Source organism: Macrosteles quadrilineatus, unplaced genomic scaffold (assembly GCF_028750875.1).
Source record: "Macrosteles quadrilineatus isolate MER2022 unplaced genomic scaffold, UCM_ALF_1.0 Scaffold_3__2_contigs__length_128488019, whole genome shotgun sequence".
Taxonomy (NCBI): domain Eukaryota; kingdom Metazoa; phylum Arthropoda; class Insecta; order Hemiptera; family Cicadellidae; genus Macrosteles; species Macrosteles quadrilineatus.
This window is the reverse complement of record NW_026542596.1, coordinates 35,397,479-35,424,951: the sequence shown is the minus strand read 5'-3', so window position 1 is coordinate 35,424,951 and position 27,473 is coordinate 35,397,479. Positions and strand designations below refer to the sequence as shown.

At 34.0% G+C, this 27,473-nt stretch overlaps 1 protein-coding gene and 1 long non-coding RNA gene across 9 annotated transcripts in view; both read left to right on the top strand.

Annotated features, from left to right (window-relative positions):
• LOC128988324 (uncharacterized) overlaps window positions 1–14,120 on the top strand; it is a 163,076-nt gene extending 148,956 nt beyond the window's left edge. The window contains exon 3 of one of the 2 annotated variants that reach the window (XR_008490359.1): window positions 14,038–14,120. This is a non-coding gene — a long non-coding RNA (uncharacterized LOC128988324). Of the gene's footprint in view, window positions 1–13,777; window positions 13,863–14,037 lie in introns of those variants that run through there. The other variant, XR_008490358.1, reaches the window with a different exon arrangement.
• Window positions 14,121–14,694: 574 nt separating this feature from the next.
• Window positions 14,695–27,473, top strand: part of LOC128988875 (SH3 and multiple ankyrin repeat domains protein 1-like) — a 69,384-nt gene continuing 56,605 nt past the window's right edge. For all 7 annotated transcript variants that reach the window (XM_054410615.1, XM_054410612.1, XM_054410610.1 and 4 more), the window contains exon 1: window positions 14,695–14,858. In XM_054410615.1, the coding sequence (XP_054266590.1) occupies window positions 14,703–14,858 (156 nt within the window). In that variant the 5' untranslated portion in view covers window positions 14,695–14,702. The remainder of the gene's footprint in view (window positions 14,859–27,473) is intronic.

Genomic DNA, 27,473 nt, shown 5'->3' with positions numbered 1-27,473 from the left:
GTTGTAAAAGAAATACAAATCGGTCAGCTGTTTTCCTGTTCCTAGATCACTCCAGTGTGCTGACGTCGCATACTGAGTAGTTCTGTACAAAGGCGGCGCCAAAGTAGGAGAGACAGAGAGATCCAGCAAGCGTGTCTTGTCTCTGGCTGCACAGGACGATACTTCCGCGGCAATGCATGTGACAAGGAAGTAAAGATTGGGTAGTAGTGTTAATAAAGATACGTTGGTATGAGCTATAGTCTTTCTCGCTCCTTTAGGATTTATGTCCAGTTATAGGACAATTGTGTGGGATAATTTTGGTATTACTGTACAAGATAACTATTTTGGTTGCCACATCGCGTTAAGACTTTATGTGAGTCCTGCTGGTGGTCTCACGCATCCATCTTGCTGTATTTCACGTGTATACTCAATGCTCCTACACAACACGAAAATGTCCTTGTACTTTTGAGCCTAAACTAACTTTTTATCACAGTTAAAAGGTAGTAGGTATTGATTTACTATTTTGACAAGTCGGTGTTTTAATAGAATAAAGTGCACTAAGTGCACTAAACCTCTTGACGTATACAAGGTATGTGTACAGGTTCTAAGGTGCAATTCTAATGTTTTTTTACAGTTTCGATGTTTAGATTTACAAAATTGAGTTTCATGCTCAATAACAGCAGCAAAGAAACTATAAGTCTCACGGATTTCTTCAGATAACTTTCACACTTGTTCTCTAAGCTGTGATCTGTCGATACTCAGTGATGTAGTTTCGATTGTGTTCAGCTTTCCCTGGGCCTCCGGGCGTCGGCGAATATCTAGGTATGTTTATTTATCACATGTGTTTGTTTATGCGCTACGGGTATATTGTCTGGGTATGTGTGTCAATAAACACATGTTTGTACTCGTCTATCTATGTTTGGAAAATCGATCGTAGGGTATCGGATTCTATCGTCATGTTTGGGTGTACATGTATGTATCGACACATCTTTGGGCGTATATTAAAAAAATCGTCTGATACTTGTAGAAGCCAACAGATTGTTTTGGGATATTCTGTAGAACGTTTTATCGATATAAGTTTGTGTGTACGTTTCCATCCACATGTTTGGATATGCGTTTATATCGACACTGTGCATATAAGTCTATATCAACATGTTTGGGTATGTGTGGGTTTGAGAGGCAGGGCAGGGTAGGCGAAAGTAGCGGAAGTGTCGTGGTCACGAACATGATTGGTTGTCACTGATGCGGGTGTGCGGTCCATGCGGACGTATTGCGGACTGCGGACACGTAGCGGACGTCTGCGGTCACTGATGGATTCTGTCTGATGATCTATTGGAGAATCTGTGAATGCATTCTCACAATTTGTCACGATCACGCTCCCATTGTAACTTTAGGAAGTCTGTTATATGAATTGTGCCTATTGCTTACTGAGCTACTTTAATGGTACAACAAAATAATTAAACAGTGGAAAAAAAACTATGTGTTTGTATGTGTTATCAACCGATTTTTTGTCTGTATCATCGTAATCTTTTTACCATTAATCTAATCACTGTGGTCGAGCAATTTCAATGCACATTTAATGTAAATTGTGTCATTTCAGTCCATAAACGCTGTACAAACATTTCAAAAAATACTTACGCGTGTGTATAAACATTTTTTAGCACATAAACCAAAACTTCGACCTTAGACTTAGTTGACAAGCTGTATTTAAGCTCTTTTTTGAGCAATTAATCTAACAACAGATCGAAGTTAGTATCAATAACCGACATAAAAGTTAAATTAAACTTCGAAACGTTAAAGCACAGACAATGTTAAAGTATGTGGAAGTAGTTAGTATAAAGAGAGAAAATAGCATCAAGGTCCCACTATCAACACAAAACGCATTCTACAACTCTAGAAGTATTTTTTTTAGCTGATATCCAAATAATTTTGATTTTTTATTCGTTTATTGTGTTTTTCTACGCCAGTGGCTTTTATAACATTTTTTTCGTAAAGTGGCGGCACAAACCCTGGTCTTGATATTTTCTAACGAAGATCTGTTGCTAAAAAAGCATATTAACTAAAACTTTGAGATGTATTCGCCATGCACTTTGTATTCCAGAATTTGGCTCATTCATTAGCATACTCTAACAATCGTAGAAATTGTTTTTACACTGTCGTCATCCTGTCATATCGCTCCAGTGACGTCACCGCCCTCATTGTTAGTCGCTAACCTTGTTCACTTTCCCTTCATCTCACCTGATTATGCGGTCAACGACTGTTTGTTTATTAAATACGAGTAGGAAGTGAAGTTGTAATCTATAGAGCTTTCCTCTTTCATTTTACCTATTCAAAATACTAGGTACGTTGTCTGGAAATTGGCGATTATTGCGGTTTCAGTTTTACTTTCGCTGAAATTCAATTGCCGAAATTTGAGAGAAAGGACTGTGAGTGGATAAGTGAATGGTTGAGTGTGCTAATGTAGAAATTTTGATTTTGTGTATTTTTATGCCAATGTAGGCAATACATGATTGTGTAATTTTATAGTTCTTTCATTCAGGATACCAAACGTAGATTTATTTATCTATGCAATACATTTCTCTGTTGAGACGACGATATAATTTTATCCAACGTGCTTGAACAAGTCGGAAATTCCGAAGTAATGAAATCCAATATTAATTTAATGCAATGTTAATCCAATATTTCTTTTTATTATTGGAACATTTATTTCTTTCAAAGTATCTAAATTTTGAATAAAATTACGTCGAGTGGGCCTTCGAAAGCCGGAACAAAATGAGAAAAACCTTCGTTTTCAACGTATTTTTTTCGTTTTCAGTATGTGTTTGAGATGCAAGTCAATGGTTCAAGTATCGAACTGCTCAGTAAATACCCCCGCCGCAGCAAACCTGCAGACTAAGCGAATTTCCATTAACCTGATTGGATTTACACTAAAATGCCTCCATAAAAATAGCACATTTATTTCCTATTTAAATAGAATTAGTTTAACGAGTACTTAGGTTTGCTGCAACAGGGATGGTAAAAAAGATTTTTTTATAAAATGATAATAGTTTAGTAAGAAATAAAAGTATTTTCCAAAATCGATCAAAATATGTTCATAAACAAGCAAACTACAACAGTTGACTTATTCTCCATAAGAATAACATGGGAATTTTAAAATTACAATTTTTTTGAATTTTCTCCGTAACGATTAGGCGCATAATAACGCTTCAATATACTAAATTATTTGTTTTTTTAAGCTCTACAAAATGGTTTAAAAAGAAATTGTGAAATTTTGTGTTTTTAGGGTCGAAAATGGGAAAAACCTATTTTTACCCCATAAAACCCCCCATAAACCCCCGTTCCTATAGTCCGATCATGCTGGTTCGCGAACTCATTCAAGTTTATCCCGCCTTACACCTTCAAACCAAATTTTATCAAAATCGGACAAAAATTACTCAAGTTATCGTGCGGATGGACACATATATATATATATATATATATATATATATATATATATATATATATATATAGATGTATAAAAATTTGAACGAATGGTGTTTTTGGCCTCTGGGGACATCAAAATGAAAAAGTAAATCGGTCCCGGGCTTAGGTCTTACCATGAGACCTACGGTAATAGCTACTTCCCTATAGGGAAATTCGCTAAAACCACGTTAAATTCATCGTTTACACGGAAAACCTATGGCATAAACTACCATTTATTCGTAGAATAAATAAATTCCCCGACAGTATGTTATTTTAAAATATCTTTTTACATTGATAAAATTATGACAAAGGAATGGAACCTGAGTTTATGCAGCATTGAAAATGTAAAACTGTTAATGTATACTTAATGTGTCACATGCCTTAGTAGGCCAATTCTACAACGTACCACAAAAGTTGACAAACATATCGTCAATACATTATTCAATTTCCCCCTCATCCGACTGTATACCTTATACAATGTAGTAGTATCAGTTAAATACTCCCTAGCGCCCTAGCGAGTTGACGGAAGAGGTGCCGCCGTCAGCCAGGGTCCAGAGCGTGTACATGGAGTGTGGTGTTGGCATGGTAATATCGACTCACAGTTTCCAGCCTCCTCAAGGGCTACTGCGGGTCCTGAAAACATCACATCCCACAACAGCCGACCTGAAAACATCGACCCATCTGATTCCCCCCCCCCCGTTTTTATTATTTCATTTCGTAAAATACGATTTCCCCCACGTTGGAGGGTGGATTGCTTTCATCAGGGGGTTTTGATTGTTTGTCGCTGAAGTGATTGGTGTGAAATGATAGGCTGAAAATTTCATGAATTTAAAATTATCGTAAAAATTCGTGATAATGTATATATTAATTAGTCGTTTTTTATTCAATTTGAGAAAGCTAGTTCAGCTTATAACTATTCATTTCTGTAATATCGTCTTAACAATTATATATTCAGTTATAGTTCTCAATTTGTATTACAGCTTTTGGTTGCTGCTTGGTTCAAATTAGCTGTTGTCATAAATTTAAACAAATAATAGTGCTGCACCCTGTTGGTAAACCTTGTAACTTTTTAATACTATTGAAAATCACAGAATCAAATTGTTTAGTTGGTGTAGCCCTTTGGACGGATCTGCACCAAACCTCACACAAACTATCCATGAATAATATTTAATAATTACATCCTTAATATTTCCTGAAGGTGTCATTACGATCTGTCGAGCGGTTTGGAGTCCATAGGGTGTACATACATACGTCTTATCTTATAGATTTAAATTTACATAATTTCTTGTAATAGGCCTACAGACCGAAATTGATCATGGTCTTAAGTATTAAAGATGGACTACATGCATTAAATAACAGCAATCTGCAGTAGAATTTTGAGTACGGTGAATAAATTTGCCAAGAAAACTGTTGGTTTTATATTGTTAAGACTAATGGAGCTTCCTGTAATTTAATACGAAATATTATCGTCTCCATTCTAAAGGATAGCAAAAAAGAAGTATTTGGGGCGACAAAGAGAAAGCTATTAAAGATCCTCAATGTACAAAAGGTTGCCACAAAAGATTGACATTTTATAAAGAGTTTCCAATAGTTCTGGGAGAATTGAGTTTAAAGGGATTGAATTCCACTATAATCAGAAATGTTATTTACTCTTCTATACAACTTTTCAATGTTATATCTTAAAAAGTCAAGCAGCAAACAGATCTTTTAAAGTCAATGTAGAAACTTGAACGTTTATTTCGTATCTGCTTCTATTTTATAAAAAAAATTAAATAGCTTTTTACAGTGGTTATTATTGAATTTTTTTTTTACTTTTTGTTATTTTTATAGTTTGATTGCTGTGTTCTTAAAGACTGCATGTAATATACAGGGTGATTTTAAACGCAACTCCAATTACACCATAAGTCACTGTTTAACGACAAATCAAGCTCACATTTTTGTACCCCTGTATTGTTAATTTCATTACCAATGAGCTAATTTGCTTTTTTGCCTAGTTAGCCATGAGTTTTAGTTGTATTGGCAAATATTTATGAACAAGTCTTAACTTGGCTCTCTCATAAATGCCCTAGTTTTAGAGATTCAAAAACTTACTATTGTCATTAAAAGGTCTAATTTTAAAATGTTCACCAACACCAATCCCCCCCCTGTATTTATATGTAACAGGCGGAAATCAGGAGAAACTATTCATACAGGTACTTTTAACACACCAAACTATTTATTTAAAATAATATGAAATATCTTTAATTCAAGGAAACAATTAAGTTAGCATTAACAAGTAACAAGTTATTTGCCCTCAAATCTTGAGTGCCATCATTCATTTCCCCTCCCTCTTGACAACCACCCTTGACTTCTTTTGGCTTTCTAGATGTCGCAATATGGAAATGGATCCTACTTCTTTCGAGTCCTTTACTTTAATTTAAACGTTTCCATTGAAAGGATTTGCATTTTAAGAATAAGTCGTAGTGTATACTCATTGTTACAAGTTTAGGGAAACATTTGTGTTATGAAACTCCTGTATGTATTTCAAGATTCACAGCTTTCTTGTCACAGTAGAAAAAGCCATAATGTAAACGCAGACTGTCTTGTGTACGAGGTGTTAATTACGTTACAATTAGTTTAATTTTTAGCTTGCCTCCAAGATGGATTGCTACTACGCATGCAAAACGGCTGCCAATAGTATCGCCAATTCAACGGTAGACCTACATCTATCTTCCGAAGAGCAGGATTCAATTATAAAAAACAATTTTCGAACAATAGACTCGTTTTCAGACTCACACTGCCTAATTTTAGGCGCTGAAAGATATACACAAACTTAATCAATTAAAGAGTTACACTAACTCCGTGCTACAATAACCTTACATAAGGAGCCGTCTGTAGTGCCATAGTGCGCAGGGTGGGTCACATACCACGCGCAATTCGCTTTCACGTTGCGCAATACGCCGTCATTCCCAGCGTGGCGCGCCGCTGCCCACTCGCGGCCAATCAGCGCGTCGCTGGACAACACGCATGCGCGCTGCGACTGTCACGTGGACCACAGCTGTAAATTTGAGGTTAGGTATTGAACGAGTTATTGACTTTACATCGTTAGATAAATATCCGATAACTGGCGATTGGTTTATTTTTTGCAAATCGGATCACTATTTGAGACCGGTACTTTTCTTTTACGTCCACAGTAGGCTAGGTTAAGTTAGTTTAGGTAACCTTACGGGTTAGATGAAAGTAAATATATTTTAAATGGACAAAATAACCTAGCCTGACCTGGTGTGTCGAAGTGAAAAGTACCGTTAATCCTTTTGAATTACGGTATCATGTGTATAGCTAATTCTCTTTTTAAATTATTCAATAAGTTTTCTGTTTTTATACTCTGTAACGGGTAGGACCTAATTTTTCTTATTTACTAGAATCAAAAATCAAAAATCAAAATACCGCTTAAGTACACATGAATGGCTGATCGCGCGCTCTACAATGCGACTTAATTCAAAACTTCGTTACAACTCACCAACGGATTTTCGTTAGTTTAGTGTTTTAAATATATTTCTTTGAGGTAGAATAAAAACGGCACATTATTTTTACGAGGATTATAAAACATATTTCGTCGAAAGAATACATCGTAGACTGTAATATTTAGCCATTGACGATACATTCAAAATAACAGTTTGTAGTTGCAAGATGTGTTGCGGTTGATTTTTTATATAATCACTTTGACTGTAAAATATTTCGGGGGTCTTGTAAAACGGAATAGCATATATAAAGGTGCATAGGTTAGGTATACGGTATACCATGAATACTTTCTAGGATTCGTGGTACATACACAATTTAAAAGGAGTCATTTTATACTGCATAAAATAGTCTAACAGTGTTGTAAAATAAAATAGTTAGGCCAACATTCTCTTCTAACTGAACAAACCGTATCATACTCTAAATTATTATTTAATTAAGCTAACCATGGTAAATATAAAATACAATTATTATTTCCAATCAGTATTTAATCTATAACAATAAAACATAAACACCTTGTTTATATCCACAAGAGCAACATAATCTATATATATAGTTTGAGAAATAATATATTGATTACTGTATAATGATGCTTTTTTTGTAAGAACAGTATTTTATTTAGTTAATAGTACTTCAGTGGCTTCAACAAGAATCTTATTTTCCTAGTTTATCATAACAAAGTCTTAAATCTTGTTTTCCAAATCAGCGAACACTTGTGTAGATTTTCTGCTAACCGGATTCCTCGTTTGTACGGATTCCAACTTCAAGTCATCCAACCGTCAATACAAGCTGGCTTCCTTTTGCTTCCTTTGCTTTTTTCCAAATATAATCAATTGTAGTTAAGTTGACGAGTAATCAATCTTTATTACATTTAGTGTAATCAATTCCGATTGGATTCCAAAGCGGATTCCCTAATTGGGTAATTAGATTATCCCTGACACTCGCATTTATCTGATAATTTGCTGATTACTGTAACCGTTGAAAATTTCGTTATTCTTATTGTAATTAAATGAAATATAATTAAACTGTAAGTAAATAGATTTCCCTTGTGCCCTCGTAAACGTCTTAAATGTGATAAGGATAAGAAGAAAGAAATATGAAATATATGTATTTGTAACATACATATTTCAAATATATGAAATATATGTAAGTTTTACAAATTTACATTAAGTGACAATAAAGTGATAATAAAGTGAGAAAATAGTAGTTCTGATAAAATTATACGTTGGAGCTATAAAAAGTACTTCTTATTTATTTATTTATTATTTGTATAGTAAAATAAAACCATCTTTTATGGTTATAAAACATATTGCACATACATTGCCGCTAATATGTTCAATGGCCATAAAATTAAAATTTAAAATGTTTTAGTAAATGTTTTTGTTTCCATATTTTATATACGACTGCAATATAAAATTCCTCTTGTAGATACGTGATCTAATTTCGGACATATCGCAATACATACGCTCAATGTAAAAATGTCTGATTAATTTATTCCCTTTCATTCATTTAACGTTTGAAATGATTTTACTTTTCCTACATCCTTCCAGGAAAAATAATATTTATTTCCTAACAATTATACGCAGAACAAGCGGTGTATTTGTCTCTCAAAGCAAAATCATCAATTATAAGTAAACAGGTTTTCAGTGATCGTTCTTGACGGTATTTCCATCGTTTGACGGAAACTTGTCATTGTTCGACTTTAAAACATTTAAAATTCACCCTTCAAGGGATAAATTCAACTTTTATTTTCAACGAAGCTAAAAAGGCATATTTATTCACCAGGTTTTGTGTAGTAAATGCATGTTTGGATAAACCTTTTACATAAAATACAATATGTGATTTGTTCACTTCATATTTGCGAAAAATGAGGTTGTTTGTTTTATCTTTTTTGTTAACTTTATTTTTGTTATGAATTAACATGAGAAAATGTCCGTCCATGTCATACCCGTACGTTTTAAAGTAAGAATACAATCGTTTTCTATCACCAAACAAAACAATTTAATCATTAAATGCTGCTATTTAAATATTTATGCTATTAAAATTGCAGTAAACTATTCAACTCAAGTTAGTTACAAGGTATGGAGAGTGGCAACAATAGATCACATGACATAGTTGTTTAACCGTGTAATTATGGAGGTAATGTCGCAATTAACACAGAAGTGTCGTCAGTATGTTGAACGAATGAATAGCTTGTCAACATCACTAAATGGATACTAGGTATTTGTTGTATAAATTATTATAAAGGTGCAACGTTCTTGTATTTACGTTTGAATTTAATAACAGTCACCGTACCTTTAGTAAGTATGTATAGAAATTATTAGTTAAATTAATAATGTCATTATTATCTATCAGATTTAAGGTTTTGAAAATATTTGTTTGTAACACAAGTCGTCTTGGAACCAAATATTTCGTTACTTAAATAGTTGTGCTCTATGTGGATTTTGAATCACTAAGTTACCGGTCCCGATGATTCGCTATATACCTCTATATATTTTTTCAGGTTGAAATGCTATTATTATCATCTACAAATCCTGTTTAAAATTTGGCTGTTTAAGGTTGTGTTGGTTTAGGTTGGGTTAGGTCGAAGCCATAACTTTAAACTTAAATTTTGTATTCTTACATACATATTGTATGGTGGTAGCTATGTAAAAAGATCCTACTTCTGCAAATACAAATTCTTTCAAATTAGTGACAAGACAAATAAAAAAAATAAGCTAAAAAATCCATAACTACTATTGTTAACTTCTTAAATGTAATACGTATGAAAAATCAAGTTTAGCTTACTATGAAAAGATTGTGTAGTCATTAGATACAAGACGCTTATAAAAGTCAAAATATGAATTGTGTAATCAGATAAAACTGAAATAAACCAACCATCCGACCTCTAGAATAGTATAATCCAACACTAGTAAATTTTCGAATACTGTATAAGCATTTGAAGATAAAAAGTTTTGCATTTTTGTTATTTCAAAGATGTATAGTAGGCATGTGTTCGGTTTTCCTACATATGCCTGAACAAATGTTTTTATTCACATGAAAGTTCTGTAGCAATGAAACTCGGAACGCAATATCGTTTTAGGTTGGCCGATAGTAAAATATTCAAATCTACCCAGCCATGTCGCTCCTCCCTATGTTCAGAGTATCAATACTGTTGGATATCTCTGAAAATTATTACATTCAGTTCACTTGCTTCAAAACGTTTGGAAAAGTTGTTCACCGCTGATTTAAGTCTATATATACTTCTATACACTACAATGCATGGCAGGTTTTGCCAAGTGAAATGATTTTTAAATAATAAAATATTCCCGATACCCTAGGTTCTATTGGTATAGCAATGTTATTTCCCCTTATTTTGTAACTATGAAACCATGAGTTTTAGAAAAAAATTGAATTTCGACACTCTAAGCCGGTTATATAAATGGATTTCTTTAACTACGGTACTCATGAGTTAAAGACCCCAATGTAGCCAAGTGTTTGATATGTATTCGAATAAGGTTTCAGAATTCAACAGCTTTGCTCATATTAGTGACATTAATAGTTAAACATTCTTATAATTTGTTATCGTTAAAAAATCTTTTTAAAAAACTTTTACCTGGGAACTCTCAACTATTGACATTTGAAGACATGCAAATTGTTCTCCAAATGTATTTTACATAGCCTTAAGGCTGTTCTTTTAACTATAGGCTAAGTATGGATATCTTTGACTAAGATAGGTAAATTAATTGTAATAGTTTGGTTGATTTAATACAATTGTAAATTAATAATGTAATAACCAATCATCGTTAAAAAAAATTACCAATTGACATTCTATATCTGTCAACATCTTAAAACGTTTATCTTACTTTGAAAAGGTTAAAAGGGAAAAAGAAAAATCATGAAAAGGCACATTCATTGACGCTTGAACACCAAATGAACTCTAAGGTTAAGGTCACCTTTTGACTCATCCCAGTTGAATACTTGACTTTCTCATTGACCGAGTGAATAATTATTGCAAGGTTAAGTGCAGGTTCTAGAGTTAAGCTCTTTTCACATCTAAACGGAGCTGTATGTGATGTTCTATACCATTAAACTGTTTTCAAAACTAGTTCAGCAACATGAATGTATTCTTTAAAAACATTAAAAGTTTGTTTTATTCATTTAGTGTTATAAATTTAGTTTGTGTTATCTTAAATTTTATAGTGAATGATTTCACGACTAATAAAGCTTGTAGAATAGATTTAATTTGTTGTAAATGATCGTTTTCGGTGGAATTGTAAGAACTATTTTTTTACATATGATATATCATGCGTTGAACAGTGGAAGACATGTTCTTATTGGTGGAATAATGTTAAAACATTCCCAACAGTGGTATATCCGAGAGCCCAACCTTTGCGAGCAACTCCAAGATTAGATTCTCGTAGGACACGCTTTCCTATGCTAGAGACCTCATTTCCTGAGATTTACCCCAAACCGGAGTACAAGCACAGCCACCTCTGTTTTTATCCTCTATGTTTAATAGGTTACCACGGAGCCTAAGGTTTGCCTTAGGTTTGTTGAGAATATATTTTCGGAAAATCAATTCCATCAGAGTAACGAAAATACATGAATTGGTTTTACATGTTCAGCCTACAACCCCCCCCATATTCATATGGCATATTCATCTATTTGTTTACCTTATTTCAAACTTGAATTATAGCTGAGTACGTAATATTTTACACATATGTTTTCCTCTGGGGAGTCCCATCGCAAGTTTGGCCAAAGCCACAGTTAACGTCAACGAAAAGTGTAAACAGAACCGTTCAACGTCCCTTTGACTGTCTGTGACAGTGACAGTGCAAAGTGTTCAGGTATCAAAGGAGAAACCAGAGCGAAACCTATGTTTACTTGTGTTCAAATCTTGGCTGTGTTTTGAAAATTTTTTACAACTTTATACAAATTTGAATGGCCCATATTTTTTGTAAATAAAAACAACCTTTCTTCCCTATGAGAGATTTGTGGAATTTTTTTCAATTGTGATTTTTTATCGGTTTAACCATCAAATTAAAAATCTTTTTACAAATATTATGTCAAAGGACTTAAAGGCATGATTTTGTTTTCATATATTAATTCTATTGTTTGAAAGTAATTTTGTTTTAGGACTTGCACTATGAATACGTACGACTTAAAGGGGTGTTTTTTAAGTCAATACTATAGTTTGAAAGTAATTTTTCTTCAGTAATTACACACTGAATAGGAGGTAACAACGCGCTTTGCTTTCACTTTAATCAACGTTTCTCTTAGATGTTAACGATTTTAAACGCCATTGACATTTTTACGGGGTTTATTGAACGAGTATTAGCTATTAACATAAAATATGCACGTTTTGAGAAGGAAAATCTGTGATTCACACTAAAGGTATTTATAATAATTTCATCAGAGAATAGTTAGGTAATACGGTGTTGTTTATTTTTTTATTGACCACTCTAACCATTAAATACTGTTATTTCGGAGTTTAATCAATCCTTTAAGCAATATATAAAATTTTCTTTCGTGCCAAAAATATGACATAAGCAGATAAAGCGACATGGCGATGATTCTATTGAACGAGGACAGTATGTCACAATAGACCAGCAGTCCACTGTCATGTTTTGTCACGTGATATTTTATATCTGGACAGCCCAGTCTGATATTAAAAATAATAACAATTACTGTACCATCATAGTGTTCAACATAACTCTAATGCGATCAATGCAATCTATATATAAAAAGTCACTTACTCATTGATCACTCTAAAATACGAACTGCATTGTATAGTATGTTGCTGATATGATCCAAGTTCACGTTTTTGGCAGATGTAAAGGAATAGTCGTTGGAGAATTTCATATGGTTTTGTGGATTCAATCAGAATATCGAAATTAAAGTCATCAAGTTTAAAGATTGCATTTTACTGAAGATTTTGGTGGAACATTCTTACGTATGCACATTTAACTAAGTGAAAACCATCATAGATACTGGGATGTACTCTTTAAACAGATTGAACGTATCTTGGAGATTTCTTTTATCTTCCCTTATAGTTACAAAAATGAGATTTACTATGTGGAGGCGTCATTGGGAGGGATCAAAACCGCTTCGGTTTCAGGTGAAGGATTTACGCCAAACTGTCTCATTACCGTTGCAATCCGACTTTAGAATTTCTCCTTATCCTTTGTAAATTTATAACAAATTATTTTCTGTTAATAACAATGAATTTAATTTCTCTTTTTGTTTATTGGACTCCCTATGTGCCTATTAGTAACTGCAATGTGAACTATTTCACCTATTAAAATTACTCAAAACTATGCAGGGACTTCACTGTTGAGTAGCGTTAGCACTCCCAGGTGTTACTACTCAACGTGTTTACTTTGGAAGATGTTAGCACCTTGTTTATCTAACTAAAAATATGATGTCTTTTACAGAAACCTTTCCAGCTACATTTGTATATTCATGACAAGGACAGTCAAAACAAGTAAAATTCGAATAATAGGTATATGTAGTCAATGGTTTTATTAAACTTTAACTCCTAACGAAGAATTTTTACTTTGAAAAGATCGATTAGCAGTTTCATGGTGCAACCGGTTGGCCTAAGTCATCGGTCCTTCCACAATCGATTTAATAACCAAAGCGCTTTCCTATAGATTCTTAGTTCTTCTTATTACTTCTTTTTTTTTCGTCTTCTGGACACTATCCTCAACGCCCTGAACTCTTCGCACCTATAACCGAAGCAGTACGACCTCATCTTCCAATTTTCTTCAATCGTTCGTGTTTTCCTCGCAGTTCCCAAGATCCTTGTTTTTCTGGCTTCCTTCGTTTTCTCACCTAGTGTCTTGTGATGTTACAGATGAAGTGAGGCAGTATGGAGGACGACGCTGAGGCAGCGGTAGGCCCGGACGACGGATATCTCCTGGTACGCATCCATGTCCCAGAGCTCAATGTCCACACCACTCACCTAGTGTCTTGTGATGTTACAGATGAAGTGAGGCAGTATGGAGGACGACGCTGAGGCAGCGGTAGGCCCGGACGACGGATATCTCCTGGTACGCATCCATGTCCCAGAGCTCAATGTCCACACCACTCACCTAGTGTCTTGTGATGTTACAGATGAAGTGAGGCAGTATGGAGGACGACGCTGAGGCAGCGGTAGGTCCGGACGACGGATATCTCCTGGTACGCATCCATGTCCCAGAGCTCAATGTCCACAACACTCACCTAGTGTCTTGTGATGTTACAGATGAAGTGAGGCAGTATGGAGGACGACGCTGAGGCAGCGGTAGGCCCGGACGACGGATATCTCCTGGTACGCATCCATGTCCCAGAGCTCAATGTCCACACCACTCACCTAGTGTCTTGTGATGTTACAGATGAAGTGAGGCAGTATGGAGGACGACGCTGAGGCAGCGGTAGGCCCGGACGACGGATATCTCCTGGTACGCATCCATGTCCCAGAGCTCAATGTCCACACCACTCACCTAGTGTCTTGTGATGTTACAGATGAAGTGAGGCAGTATGGAGGACGACGCTGAGGCAGCGGTAGGTCCGGACGACGGATATCTCCTGGTACGCATCCATGTCCCAGAGCTCAATGTCCACACCACTCACCTAGTGTCTTGTGATGTTACAGATGAAGTGAGGCAGTATGGAGGACGACGCTGAGGCAGCGGTAGGTCCGGACGACGGATATCTCCTGGTACGCATCCATGTCCCAGAGCTCAATGTCCACAACACTCACCTAGTGTCTTGTGATGTTACAGATGAAGTGAGGCAGTATGGAGGACGACGCTGAGGCAGCGGTAGGTCCGGACGACGGATATCTCCTGGTACGCATCCATGTCCCAGAGCTCAATGTCCACAAGTGCCTTCAGTTCCCCAAGGATCAGCTGGTTTGGGATGTTAAACAACAATGCCTCGCCGCCTTGCCTAAGGTCAGTACTTACAAGAACAGCTGTGTTTGAGAGTGAGGTGTGTGTTGTTTGATGTTCTTTGTAATTTTCCATCGGGTGGATTTTCTGATTTTGTAATGTCTAATATACATCCAGACATGTGGATCGAAAATTGCAACAAGCAGAGTTCGGCAAATTACCAACGTGTTGTCAACGTCGTATTTTGAAAAAAATATAGGTAAAAAAGTTTACATAGCCTAACACAATGCAATACTAGGTGCATACAATATTTGTGTCTTAAACTCCGCTAATGTAATTTGTGTGTTTTGTGTGGTATTAGCTGTTTTTGATAGATATTCTTTTTTTAAGGAACAACATATCGGCAGAGTAAACGGGTACAAACCTCAAAATGATTGATTCCATAATACAAAAGAAAAAACGGAACATACATGGATAAGAAATACATTAAAATACATTATTATGGAAAAATCAACAACGCTATTACCAAAATAATACGACGGTCACACATTTTGCAAAAAACACACTTCAAAAGTTTATCCACGCCAAACCTTTTGCAACAGACAACAATGAAAAATCAGGTACGACTGTCCAAAGTACTACATCGGCAAAACGGAAGATCTTTCATACAAAGATTTAAAGAACTCACACTAAAAGATCTCAACATCAGCAATCAATTTAATATCGGAATCGCACTACTACATATATTGATAAGAACATGGAAATAGTTGAAGAATTACCAAAATTGTTTAAGTTTGTTGTTAAAGAAGAATTCTACATTTACAAAGCTAAAAAAACTTGACTCGTGTAACATTTTAAATGGTCAGACTTTTTTTCAGTCAAATATTATATTCGATACATATATTGACAAGTTACTAATCAAAGAAGTATAAAATAAGTAGATCAAAACTAATTTAAATACAGGTGGCACTGGTGAGAAGAAGAAACGTCATGATTCAGTCAGTTTTTTTTTATCAGTGGCAGTGATAAGACTGCTGCTATCCTGATCGTTGATCCTGGCTAGCCTGTACAGTTTTAATCAGCGTTATCAATTTTTTTCCCATTTTAACTACTTTATCAACATGACAAGTTTCAATTATTGTGAGTTTGTTTACCACAATGTAGACGATATGATTGCATACAATGATGAAAGTTCCTGATGAAAGTTCTAAGGAACGATAAACTATTAGTCATACCAACAACTGTCGTTGGATGAGGTAATAATTTTATCTTATCAATAATTTATATTCTAACCAAGGGTCATACATTTTATACTCCCTAATATTGCACTAACTTAGTTTTTACTATGGCGTCTTAAATATTTTGTTGACCACGTGTAATTCTTGGCCGTAATGAATTAGTCTCCACGTTGTCGCCAGGTTCTTGCTGTAGGACTGGCGAATGATTTACGTTAAGTTGTTCCTGAGGGCAAGTTCTGATCTTGGGGCGTTACTTGGCAACGGCCTCGACCAATTAAACATCGGCCTGAAACAAACTCTCTTCTCCCCATACTCTCGTTACCCTCGTCACATTCTGAAACGATAACACACGATTATAATGTCAAATGTCGGGGAGTTCTACAAACTCCTTGTCGAGCCAGTCGAGAAACCGTAAGTTAATTACAAGTTTTGGTGCTCGGAGAAAGTTTGACGTGTGTTTATTTTTGTGTGAAGAATCCTTTCACAAGTAAATTTGCTGGAATGTTTTTTCCTTTGGATTTTGATTTATCTTATATTATTACAAACTAAAATTAATGTTATGAAACGCATTGTCCTGCGTCATATTGGCCTGCTGAGTAATTTGATCAAATTATGTGTTTGTATATTTTGACAAACTATATTTGTAAAGAATTAAAACTAAATAACAAAAAATGTCGTTTGAATGAGTTATAGTTAATTTGTAAGTAAACTTCGCATAACTTTGGTAGAAAAACACCTTTTCCTACAGTTACCTAACAATGTACATGTTCTCTCACTGATTTGAGAAAGCAAAGTGGCCAATTCGCTCATCAGTGAGACAATGTTAGTCCCACTCCAATTACTTTGTCTCACTCCAGATTTGCAACGTGAAGGCACGAAATAGTGAGCGCGTAACATGCAGGCAACGTCGTATGCGCGCGAAGTACGTTGGCAGCACTGGCTGTAAATCAGCTGGTCAGCTGTTGTACTGTTGTATTTGTCACTTCACATTAAATGTTATATTAAACGTTCACTTCTGTGTAAAAATAGGTTATGTTTCTTCACCAATTTATTTGTTTTATGGTAACTGTAGGAAATGTATAATGTGCAACTCGAGTTCAAAGTACAATTGCCTCACTCGAGAAACCATTCCTGAGTAAGGATTTCTCTCGAGTGAGTCAATTGCTCACTTTTCTCACTAGTTGCACAAATAACTATTTCATTTCTTCCTAACACTGGTTTATTTTTTACTACAACAACACCAAACTGTAAGATAATCCGTCTACCTTATAACATATTCATCATATTATGGGTGTACAGCATTCTGTAGCTATCGAGATTGATGGAAATATGTATTACTGTATTAAGACGGTAAAGAACGTTATTGCCGCTCGAGAACTGTATAAAGCCGGGTTTACACTATGTAGCAAATGCTACATAGCATTTCAATTTGGAATGTTTTAACTCCTGCTAGATGTTAAATGTAGCAAATGCTATATGTTACATGTAGCAAAATATGAATAGCTTTAGCTGAGTGTGGCCATACATTTTGAGAGCGGGAATGACGGTTTGTGCTCGTAATACACACAAGATCTTTCCTACCACAATAATTAAATTGTCATAACATGTAATTTCGATTATTTATGCTTTTAATTTTCATAGATTCTTTTCCGGATAGTGTTATAGAAACGCTAATATAGTGAAATCAAATCAGCTGATGTAGCGATTGGGAATATGAATGAAGCTCAAATGAGCAATTTTGCGTGTTGTACATGTTTGGAAATGGGATCATTTTAATGTTGTGGTAGAAAAAAGTTTGTTGATATAAAAGGATGTAAATAAATACTTGGATTTTTCTAATTCTAATAGATTTCCGTAATCAACAATAACTCATAAACTGTTAACTCAATTCGTGTCCGTAATAGTTATACAATCGCCGCTAGTTTCTCTTCAAGATTTTAGAGTAATTGTAAGGAATTCCGATCAATTCTTCAACGGACGATTCTCACGCCATCACCATAGAGAAAGTAAGACAAGGTAATGATTCTCTGTGGCCTGCGGGATACTGGACAGTAAAGTAGGGAAATTAAATCGCTATTACTCCTTGGTGAGAACTTGCTAATAACTAGTAATAAATTAAGCTGTTAATTGATACTTGTCAATTAGAATAAACCAGTTAAATTATAAAAGTTATAAAAGTACAGTCTTAATAGATGTAAACAGATCATAGAAATGTTTTATTTTACTGGCCAAACGTAAAAAATGGGCTGTCGTGTTTCCAATTATTCGATTTTAAACGAGTTCTAATGGGAATACAGTTTTTCTTAGTTTATGTACCACATTTTAAAACTACTTTTTGGTGTCTAAATCAAAGATATTTCTATGAATTGTTTATAAACGCTTTTAAAGAAAAGCGATTTAAAACCTTCCAAATATTATTTCTTGTATAACGAAGTACCTGACGCGTCCCTTTAGCATTAACGTGTGAGACATTTACTACAAGCAAAATCCGATGTGTTTTCTTGATTAGCTATTTTTTACCTAAACTCATACATATTTAGCAGAGAAATATGTACAATTGATTGGGAATATTTCCGATTTATAATCTTTCTCTTCACTAGTAAAATAGACATTCCATTTATACGGACAGCTGTTGTTAATGTACTCTTTAAATAGAACAAAGCAGTATGAACCATTCAAAAAGTTTGCTCTAGTTCACAGATATGTTTTCCCTTATCATTTCTTACTGAGATAACTAATTGATGTGACATCCTTCACGTTTGGCTTGGCTAACATGTTGTCATATTTGAGATGATTTAATTAGATAGCCTTGTTAATTTAAGGTACAAAGGTAGCTCAACTCAACTAAGTCAATTATTATTCTAAATCAGGCTGCAGATGTAACGTAACATACGTCTATTTCCATCCGAAGTGAACAGTATAAGATTATAAGGTCTTTAGGTATACCCTTTACAAGAAACCAATTGGATATAAATATAAAAGATTTTGGGGCTGATTATCTCACAATTTAATTTGTTCTCTGGATCACGGGTTTCAATTAAATCAATGCCATCACATGTTAAATCAATATACGTATTTATTAAATAAAATAAAATTTACTCTTCAAATAATACAGTATTCTCAAAATTAGCTTTAACCTCGTATTATATGCTTTAATTAATTAAATTACTCATCCATTTAAATTATAGTAATGTCTACTACCTTACAATGACGTATACTTGGCAAATCTCCCTTATTCCACTCGAACTCGTCTGTGAAAAATAACCCCACAGAGCATTAATAAATTATATTAATAAGTTAACAAAATAAAATTTCCTGATCTCTGAAACCATTTGAAACATGAATAATTGATTTGCTAAAAGAAAAGATTTGCAAAAGTGACTAACAAGATTTCAAATAAAATACAATTCTTGACAATTTACATTTAGTTTATGACAAGTTTTACAAATGAATCTTTTGGCTTGGAAATTAGACATCAGACAATAAATTAATTAAATAAAGAAACTTACGTTTTCTACGAGTAGTGTTCGTTTCGGAAGATGCCAATACAGTAACGGTTCATTCAAATCAACCTAGGTTAAGTTGGCGTTGTCAATGCCTTTTGAATCTACTAGTCTTAACCTATAATATATAGTACAAAATGACTATCGATTTCATACATAGTTTATATTTCTGTGAAGAATTTTTTTTTAAATCTAATATTCGGTATAAATTCTCTCCCACTTGACAAAAAAAATTCTGAACTTCTAAATATAATAAAAGAAAATTTCTTTAACTCGATACTGAACATACAAAATTTAAAAATATTCAAAATGTAAAAATATATACAATTTTATCTTCTCCTAAAAAAGTTTACATTTCCTTAAAAAGCTTAAAATTATTTAAAACATGATGAGTCATTATTCAAGGCTGACCGTTCAAAATTCCATAACTCCCAGTTTATCATGAGCGAGCATTTCATGTTTGTAACTAACCAGATTCCTTATCAAAAACGGGTTTTCCAAATAGCTTTTAACCATCCTTCGGAATTATCTTTGTCATGTTAGTTGTGTCGTGTCCATAAAGCAAGTAGTAGTTTGTGCGTGTAATGTAAGTAAAGCAAGTAGTGCGCGCGTGTATAGTGTCTCGTGTCACCGTGTTTAGTGTAGTGAATGTGTGAAAAAAAATGCGAAAAGTGCAGTGATTGTGTCGTCGTGGGTGTATCCTTTTCAAACAAATTCTCAATTCATTCGTGCTCAAACATACAACATTCGCTAATCACATTTACACTCCGATTCATATATCTTACATTCCAACAAGCGTATTTCATCCATACTATGTACAACTAGATATTTCCGAAGTCACATACCATTCATAAAATATCAAAATAATAACAAAATCTAGGCCTAAAATAATTCTAGCTATTTACAAGTATGAAAAGCTCTTTCCCTACACATACATTTCTTTTCATTCCAATTCTAAAATACAGTTTACAAATCTATTTTCTTTACAAACATAATATGCTTCCGTTTTGAATAATATAATTTTTTTTTTTGAAGAAATTATATCATAAATAATTAGCACTTGATTTTGTTGAATTACAATCAAATATGGCGTAAATAAACATTTCATAGAATGCCATGTTTGTTTACCTTTAAGCTAATCATCGCCTAACTTTAAATCGATAATATGAATTTTTCTTACATCAGATAGATCACTAACATTTTGCACCAGAACTGTTACATCAGTTATAAAGTATAAAATGCGATAAGGTCCGATGTATCTGAAAGCTAACTTCTTCGAGAATTTATTTAACTTGTTGCTCAAATAATGAGTCTTTATATACACAGTTGAATTTTTCTTGAAGGGGTGTTTGTTTCTTGGATCACAATATTTAAGTCGATTTCTATTCTTCATGTTACTCCTCTTGATATTATTTATGGCTTTCTTCAAGTTTTCTCTCTTCTCATCTTCACTAAGCTTGCTTGAAGTTAGATCTTGAATATCCCACAAGTTAGACAATGTATTGTTGCAGTCGTGGTAAAACATCATCTTGAATGCTGATTGTCCGGTTGATGAGTTTTGTGCAGTATTGAGGCTTGTTTGAATTAATCCCAAGTTCTGATCCCAATTTGTTTGATCGTGGTGATAAAAACAGCGCAAAAGACTATTAACTTCCCTGATATAACGTTCACAACGATTTCCATTTGCTCTGTATGCTGCTATTCGCCTGTGTTGGATGTAGTTCTTAAATAAATATGATTTAAATTCTTTTGAAACAAAGTAGCTGGCGTTGTCTGAGACTAAGATTCTTGGTATGGAGAAATCTGTAAATATTTGCTGTAATTTATTGATAATTAATTTAGAGTTGCATTCCCTCATTGCATGTAGCCATACATATCGACTGAAGCCATCCACCACAACTAACATAAATTTATTTTGATTCTTGGATCTTGGAAGTGGTCCTAATATATCAATAAATACAGTATTCATTGTTTGTTCCACAGGGATTGAAATTAATTTGCCCTCATACTTAATTTGACTGCTTTTTGACATCATACATATTTTACACTTCTTCACTTTTTCCCGTACGATGTTATTTAAGTCTGGGTGGTAAAAATATTCATTTATCTTGCTTTGTGTGCGTGCGATGCCTAGATGTCCACCTAATAATGAATTGTGATAAAATGTAAATATCATGTTTATCAATTTCTCGGGTAGATAAATCCTAGCTTTGTTAGATGCCGCTTTATATATCAAAACATCATTTTTCATAAAATAACACTCTTGATTTGTTTTGTTATTTATACTCTGAATAATTTCACAACATTTTGCATCATTTTGTTGATGATACTTTAAGTCATTAAATGCTAACGGTATTTCACTTATCAAATTGTTAAAATATAAGTTTTCTTTCATCATCCTTTGTTTCATCTTACAACTACTATTTACAGATTCATTTCTTTCAAAATGTTTATTTACATTGTTGTTTAGTTCTCTTGTGATATTTACAATTTCCTTAGTTTGCGATGTAGATTGAATTTTATTGTCCTCAACCGTTGTATCATCAGTTGATTCTTCATATAGCCTAGACAATGTGTCGGCTAAAATGTTGTCCACACCTTTCCTGTGCTCTACAGTAAATGGCAAGTTTAACAATCGTTCTACCCATCTAGATAGTCTACCAAGTTTCCTTTGGGTGTTCAATACATAGCTTAAGGCTTGATTATCAGTGATAAGTGTGAATGGTCGAACTTCCAAAAATTCGTGCCATTTTTCTACGCATAAAATCACACTATAAGCCTCTTTCTCGTAGACGCTGTATTTAAGTTCATTGCCGTTAAACTTTTTGGAGTAATAGGCTACTGGTAATAAGTCGTTTTCTTCATTTGCTTGCAGTAATACTCCACCAGCTGCGCGGTTAGATGCGTCAGTTTGAAGGACAAACGGCTTATTAAAATCAGCCAATTGTAATATAGGAGGGTGTGAAATATTCTTCTTAAGTTCTTCGAAGGCGTTCTGGCAATCCGCAGTCCAAATAAATCTAGCTCCTTTCTTTTTCAAAGCGTGGAGTGGTACACAAATGTCCGCAAATCGTGGTATATATTTTGCCCAGTAGGAACACATTCCCGTAAATTGGCGCACTTGTTTGACATTTTTAGGCACAGGGAAGTTCTTAACAGCAACTGTGCGTTCGGGATCAATCGTTACTGTATTGTTCTTAATAATGTGGCCTAAGAAACTGATCTCTTGACAAAAGAATCTTGCTTTATCTACATTCACAGTTAACTTGTGTTTAGCTAATCTGCCTATAACATCCTTGACGTCCTTCAAGTGATTTTCTTTATCTTTGCTGTAGATAATAATATCATCGCAGAAATTAATGACGTATTTAAATTTGATGTCATTGAAAACTTTATCCAAGTAACTTGATAACACAGAACTCCCAACCTGTAAACCAAAACAAACTCTTTTCATTCGGTATTTCCCAAAGATTGTACTGAATGAAGTTATATCCCGTGATTTCTTTGCTAATGGACACTGTAAAAAAGCTTTGTTAAGGTCGATGACTGTGAAATAATTTGCACCTCTCAAATGCTGGTACATGTTCTGTAAATCCCCAATTGGGTAATTCATTTTAACTAACTTTTTGTTTAGCTCCGAATAGTTAACTACTAGCCTATCTTTAGCTGTTAAAAATGCCGGACTACTCCATTCACTTGTGGAAGGTTCTATTATGTCTTGTTTTAACCATTTATCTACAATTTTCTTCATTTTATTTAAAGTAGGGGGACTTAGGAAGTATGGTCGAATGCAAATAGGTTTGTCGTCTGTTAACTTGAGTTCAACTTCAAGGTCCAAAGCTTCACCAATGCTGTCTGTAAAAACATTAGGATAGGCTGTTATTAATTCTTCTACTTCTTTCTTCATTTCCGAACTTCCGATCTTGATATTGTTAATACTTAGGTCGTCCAAGTCCATATTTAATTTAATCTTCATTTCAGGGTCAAATTTAAAATAACAATTTTGTTCTTCTAAGTCTATCATCAAACCTTTGTTTCTCATAAAGGGAGCGCCTAATATCATTTGGAAATGATTTTGCTTTATAACTAAGAATTCTTCTGTCCAAGATTTCTCATCTATTTTTATTCTTAGTTTGCATGCCATAATTATATCCATTGGATTATCATTTGCTGCAAGTATAACGCCAGACCATTTATGACGCCTCAAAATTTGTTTTGACTTGCTTAACTTGTCATATAATTCTTTACTAATAAAATTTTTACTTGCTCCTGTATCTAGTAAAGAGTTAACCGTTATGTCTTTATTTAAGGATACATTTATGCACGGTAAAGATTCAATTACTTTTCCCTTTACTTTGCTTAGGTTAGGTTGTTTTAGTTTATTCCAGGATTTTACTATACGTCTTAAATGTGTCTTAAATTGTTTCTCATTTCTATCCTTGCAATTATTGTTTTGTGAGTTGCATATGGGAGTATAAGAGGTAGGGTGTGTTGTACAAGAACTTATAACTCCCGGCATTACTCGTTTTTTGGAGCTCTAAAACAATGCCTAGCAATGTGTCCTTTACGGTTGTATTGATAACATATCTTGACTTGGCCTTTATCTTCACTCTTGAAATATCTCCTATTCCCTTGATTGGAAAATTGATTACGTCTCTCTTGGTAATAATGATGATTCGATGAGCTGGGAAACATATGTTCTCTAACATAGTCATTGAAATTGACGTTATTTAGGTTTATACAGAGCTGATCCAGATCTTTGAATGTCTGAGGGACTTTTTCGAAAACCAACTTGTTTCTAATTTCTGGATGGATTCCATTTTTAATGAAACACACCAATTCACTTTCATTTAGATTACTTCTTAATACTTTGCTATTTATTTTTATCTCATTGATGTAGATAGATAACGGTTCTTGAGGTTGCTGTGGTCTGAAGATAAGATCTTGTTTGAGTTTTTCCCTGAGTGTAATAGGTATGAATGTGTTTAAAATGTCCAAATGCAGGTTTTCAAGGGACTGTCCATTGTTTCTGAACTCTAAAATTTTGCTGGTTAAGGGAGGTTTAGTGTAGATTGGTAGTATCTCATATAACTCTTGTGAAGTTAGGCTAGTTTCCATTTGGATAGCTACTAGGTTCCTCAAAAATTGCAATAATGGATTAATCTCCAAGCCGTTACATATAGTAAACTTTTCCAAATAGGTTTGTAAAGGATTACTGAGTTTGTTAAATATTTGTGAACCAGGCTGACTTGAATGGCTTAGATTTGTAGCTACCTGTGGATGATTTAGGTTAGTCGCAGGTAAAATAAAGGAGGGTTGTGTGATAGGAAGTTCCTCATTTATATTTATTTGTTCAGTTGATGATGTACCTTCTTTATTTATATGCACGTGTTTACCTATTTCTGAATCCATTTCTTCCTCTTCTATCATGGAATCATTTAATTTTTGTTCAAATGCAGCTAATGTATCCTCTTGAATTCCTGTCTTGAGTTTTTCAAATTTAGTCTTATATTGTTGTAATTTTTCCGCAATGCTTTTCAGTTTTTCAAAGTAGGATTCATCTAGCTTACAATTACTTAGATTGCTTATTCTCAGCGTTAAGTGGGCGATTTTTGCTTTTATCTTGGCAATTTGTAAGTTTGACGCGCTTTCAGTACATTGCTCAAGAAGCAATTCTAAGGTAGAAATTTTACTTTCAATATTCACAAATTCATCGCTTAGTGATAATTTCCCTTGTAGATAGTTAACACTTGTAGGTATCTCCTGAGCGGATCTTAGCTGTTTTCTCAACGCTTCTACATTATTGTGAACAATAGTCTGACCTCTACAAATTAGTTCATAGGTCAGTTCTTCCTTGGCTAAATAATTTAGATTAAAACTAGCCATGACAATAAGTCTTTATATAGTTATTTATAACGATTCTATTTGATGGTAATGTTCCTTTAGATTTATCATCCAAATTTACCCATATAGTACCGGTGATCCATTTGTGAGATTAATAGGGTTGGTAGCCTATTAATTTTTAATAGCAGAGTCGCGCATAATATTTATACCCTTTACAAGAAACCAATTGGATATAAATATAAAAGATTTTGGGGCTGATTATCTCACAATTTAATTTGTTCTCTGGATCACGGGTTTCAATTAAATCAATGCCATCACATGTTAAATCAATATACGTATTTATTAAATAAAATAAAATTTACTCTTCAAATAATACAGTATTCTCAAAATTAGCTTTAACCTCGTATTATATGCTTTAATTAATTAAATTACTCATCCATTTAAATTATAGTAATGTCTACTACCTTACAATGACGTATACTTGGCAAATCTCCCTTATTCCACTCGAACTCGTCTGTGAAAAATAACCCCACAGAGCATTAATAAATTATATTAATAAGTTAACAAAATAAAATTTCCTGATCTCTGAAACCATTTGAAACATGAATAATTGATTTGCTAAAAGAAAAGATTTGCAAAAGTGACTAACAAGATTTCAAATAAAATACAATTCTTGACAATTTACATTTAGTTTATGACAAGTTTTACAAATGAATCTTTTGGCTTGGAAATTAGACATCAGACAATAAATTAATTAAATAAAGAAACTTACGTTTTCTACGAGTAGTGTTCGTTTCGGAAGATGCCAATACAGTAACGGTTCATTCAAATCAACCTAGGTTAAGTTGGCGTTGTCAATGCCTTTTGAATCTACTAGTCTTAACCTATAATATATAGTACAAAATGACTATCGATTTCATACATAGTTTATATTTCTGTGAAGAATTTTTTTTTAAATCTAATATTCGGTATATAGGTTATAAATCAAATAAAACAACTTCCCTGATGTTCTTTATAGACATTATTCGTCCACATGTGTTGTAGATGTGACTTGTCAATGTAAGGAAGCTGTCGAAGGCTAGTCAGCTGATGACCCTGTCAATGTGTAAGTTAGCTCTTCGTTCTTCACTTCTACTGTAGGCGGTCCTACACAAGTACACAAGCCTTGCGAAGGCTTGAAGTGTAAATACACTCAAGTAGAACATAACAGGAAATCTTACATTGGGTCTTTTACGGAAGAGGGCCGTAACTTTTTTAAGTCGTTTGCACAATTAAATTGTTTTCAAATGAGAACCTGGTATTGAAAAGCCTGTGAGTAAAGCTATAAACTGACCTAAACCTTTTTTTTCTATTTAAACAAACAGGTTGATGGAGAGATTTTTATTCATAGTCGTTTAGCCACTTTAATTTGCTCATAGTCCAATAATGACGATTTCCATTCAGAACATAATATATATGCTGTTGGTGACAGTATACTGTTATGCAGCAGTAGACTTTTTATTTCCATTTTCAAGTTTTCAGCCAGTTTTACAATAAAAAATGAACGTAATTCGATTGGGTATTGCTGCCGTCAATTATTGATTTCTCTCTTGATGATGGACATTTAAAACAATGAAACACCGAAGGAAATTTAACTGTCAACTAGACCATTGTTTTTGTTAAAACATCAAACACTCTTAGTGGGAATAATTTTAAACTGAAGCATAATTTGCGAGTACAGTTATTAGGTCATCAAATTATGTTCTATACTAAGGGAAAATTGCCTACAGCTGGTCCATCTAGATGGGAGTTCCACCCAAGTAACCGAAGTCGATAGTTTTGATACTGAAGACAAACCATTTTCATGTCAATCAGCGTTGTGGTTATACAGGGTGAGTTTTAAATGTCCCCCCCCCCCAACTTTTTTCTACATTTTTTCAAATATCAATCCCAGACCACTTCCAAACATTGTTGAGTAGTAAGTACTTCATTTTGACAAGGTGGTCATTTCCGGCCGCCATCTTGGATCCGCCATATTGGATGCAAAATATTTTTTTCAAATGCAAAGGTGGGGTTGTGACCCATTATTTCGAACAACATTTTTACCCTAAATA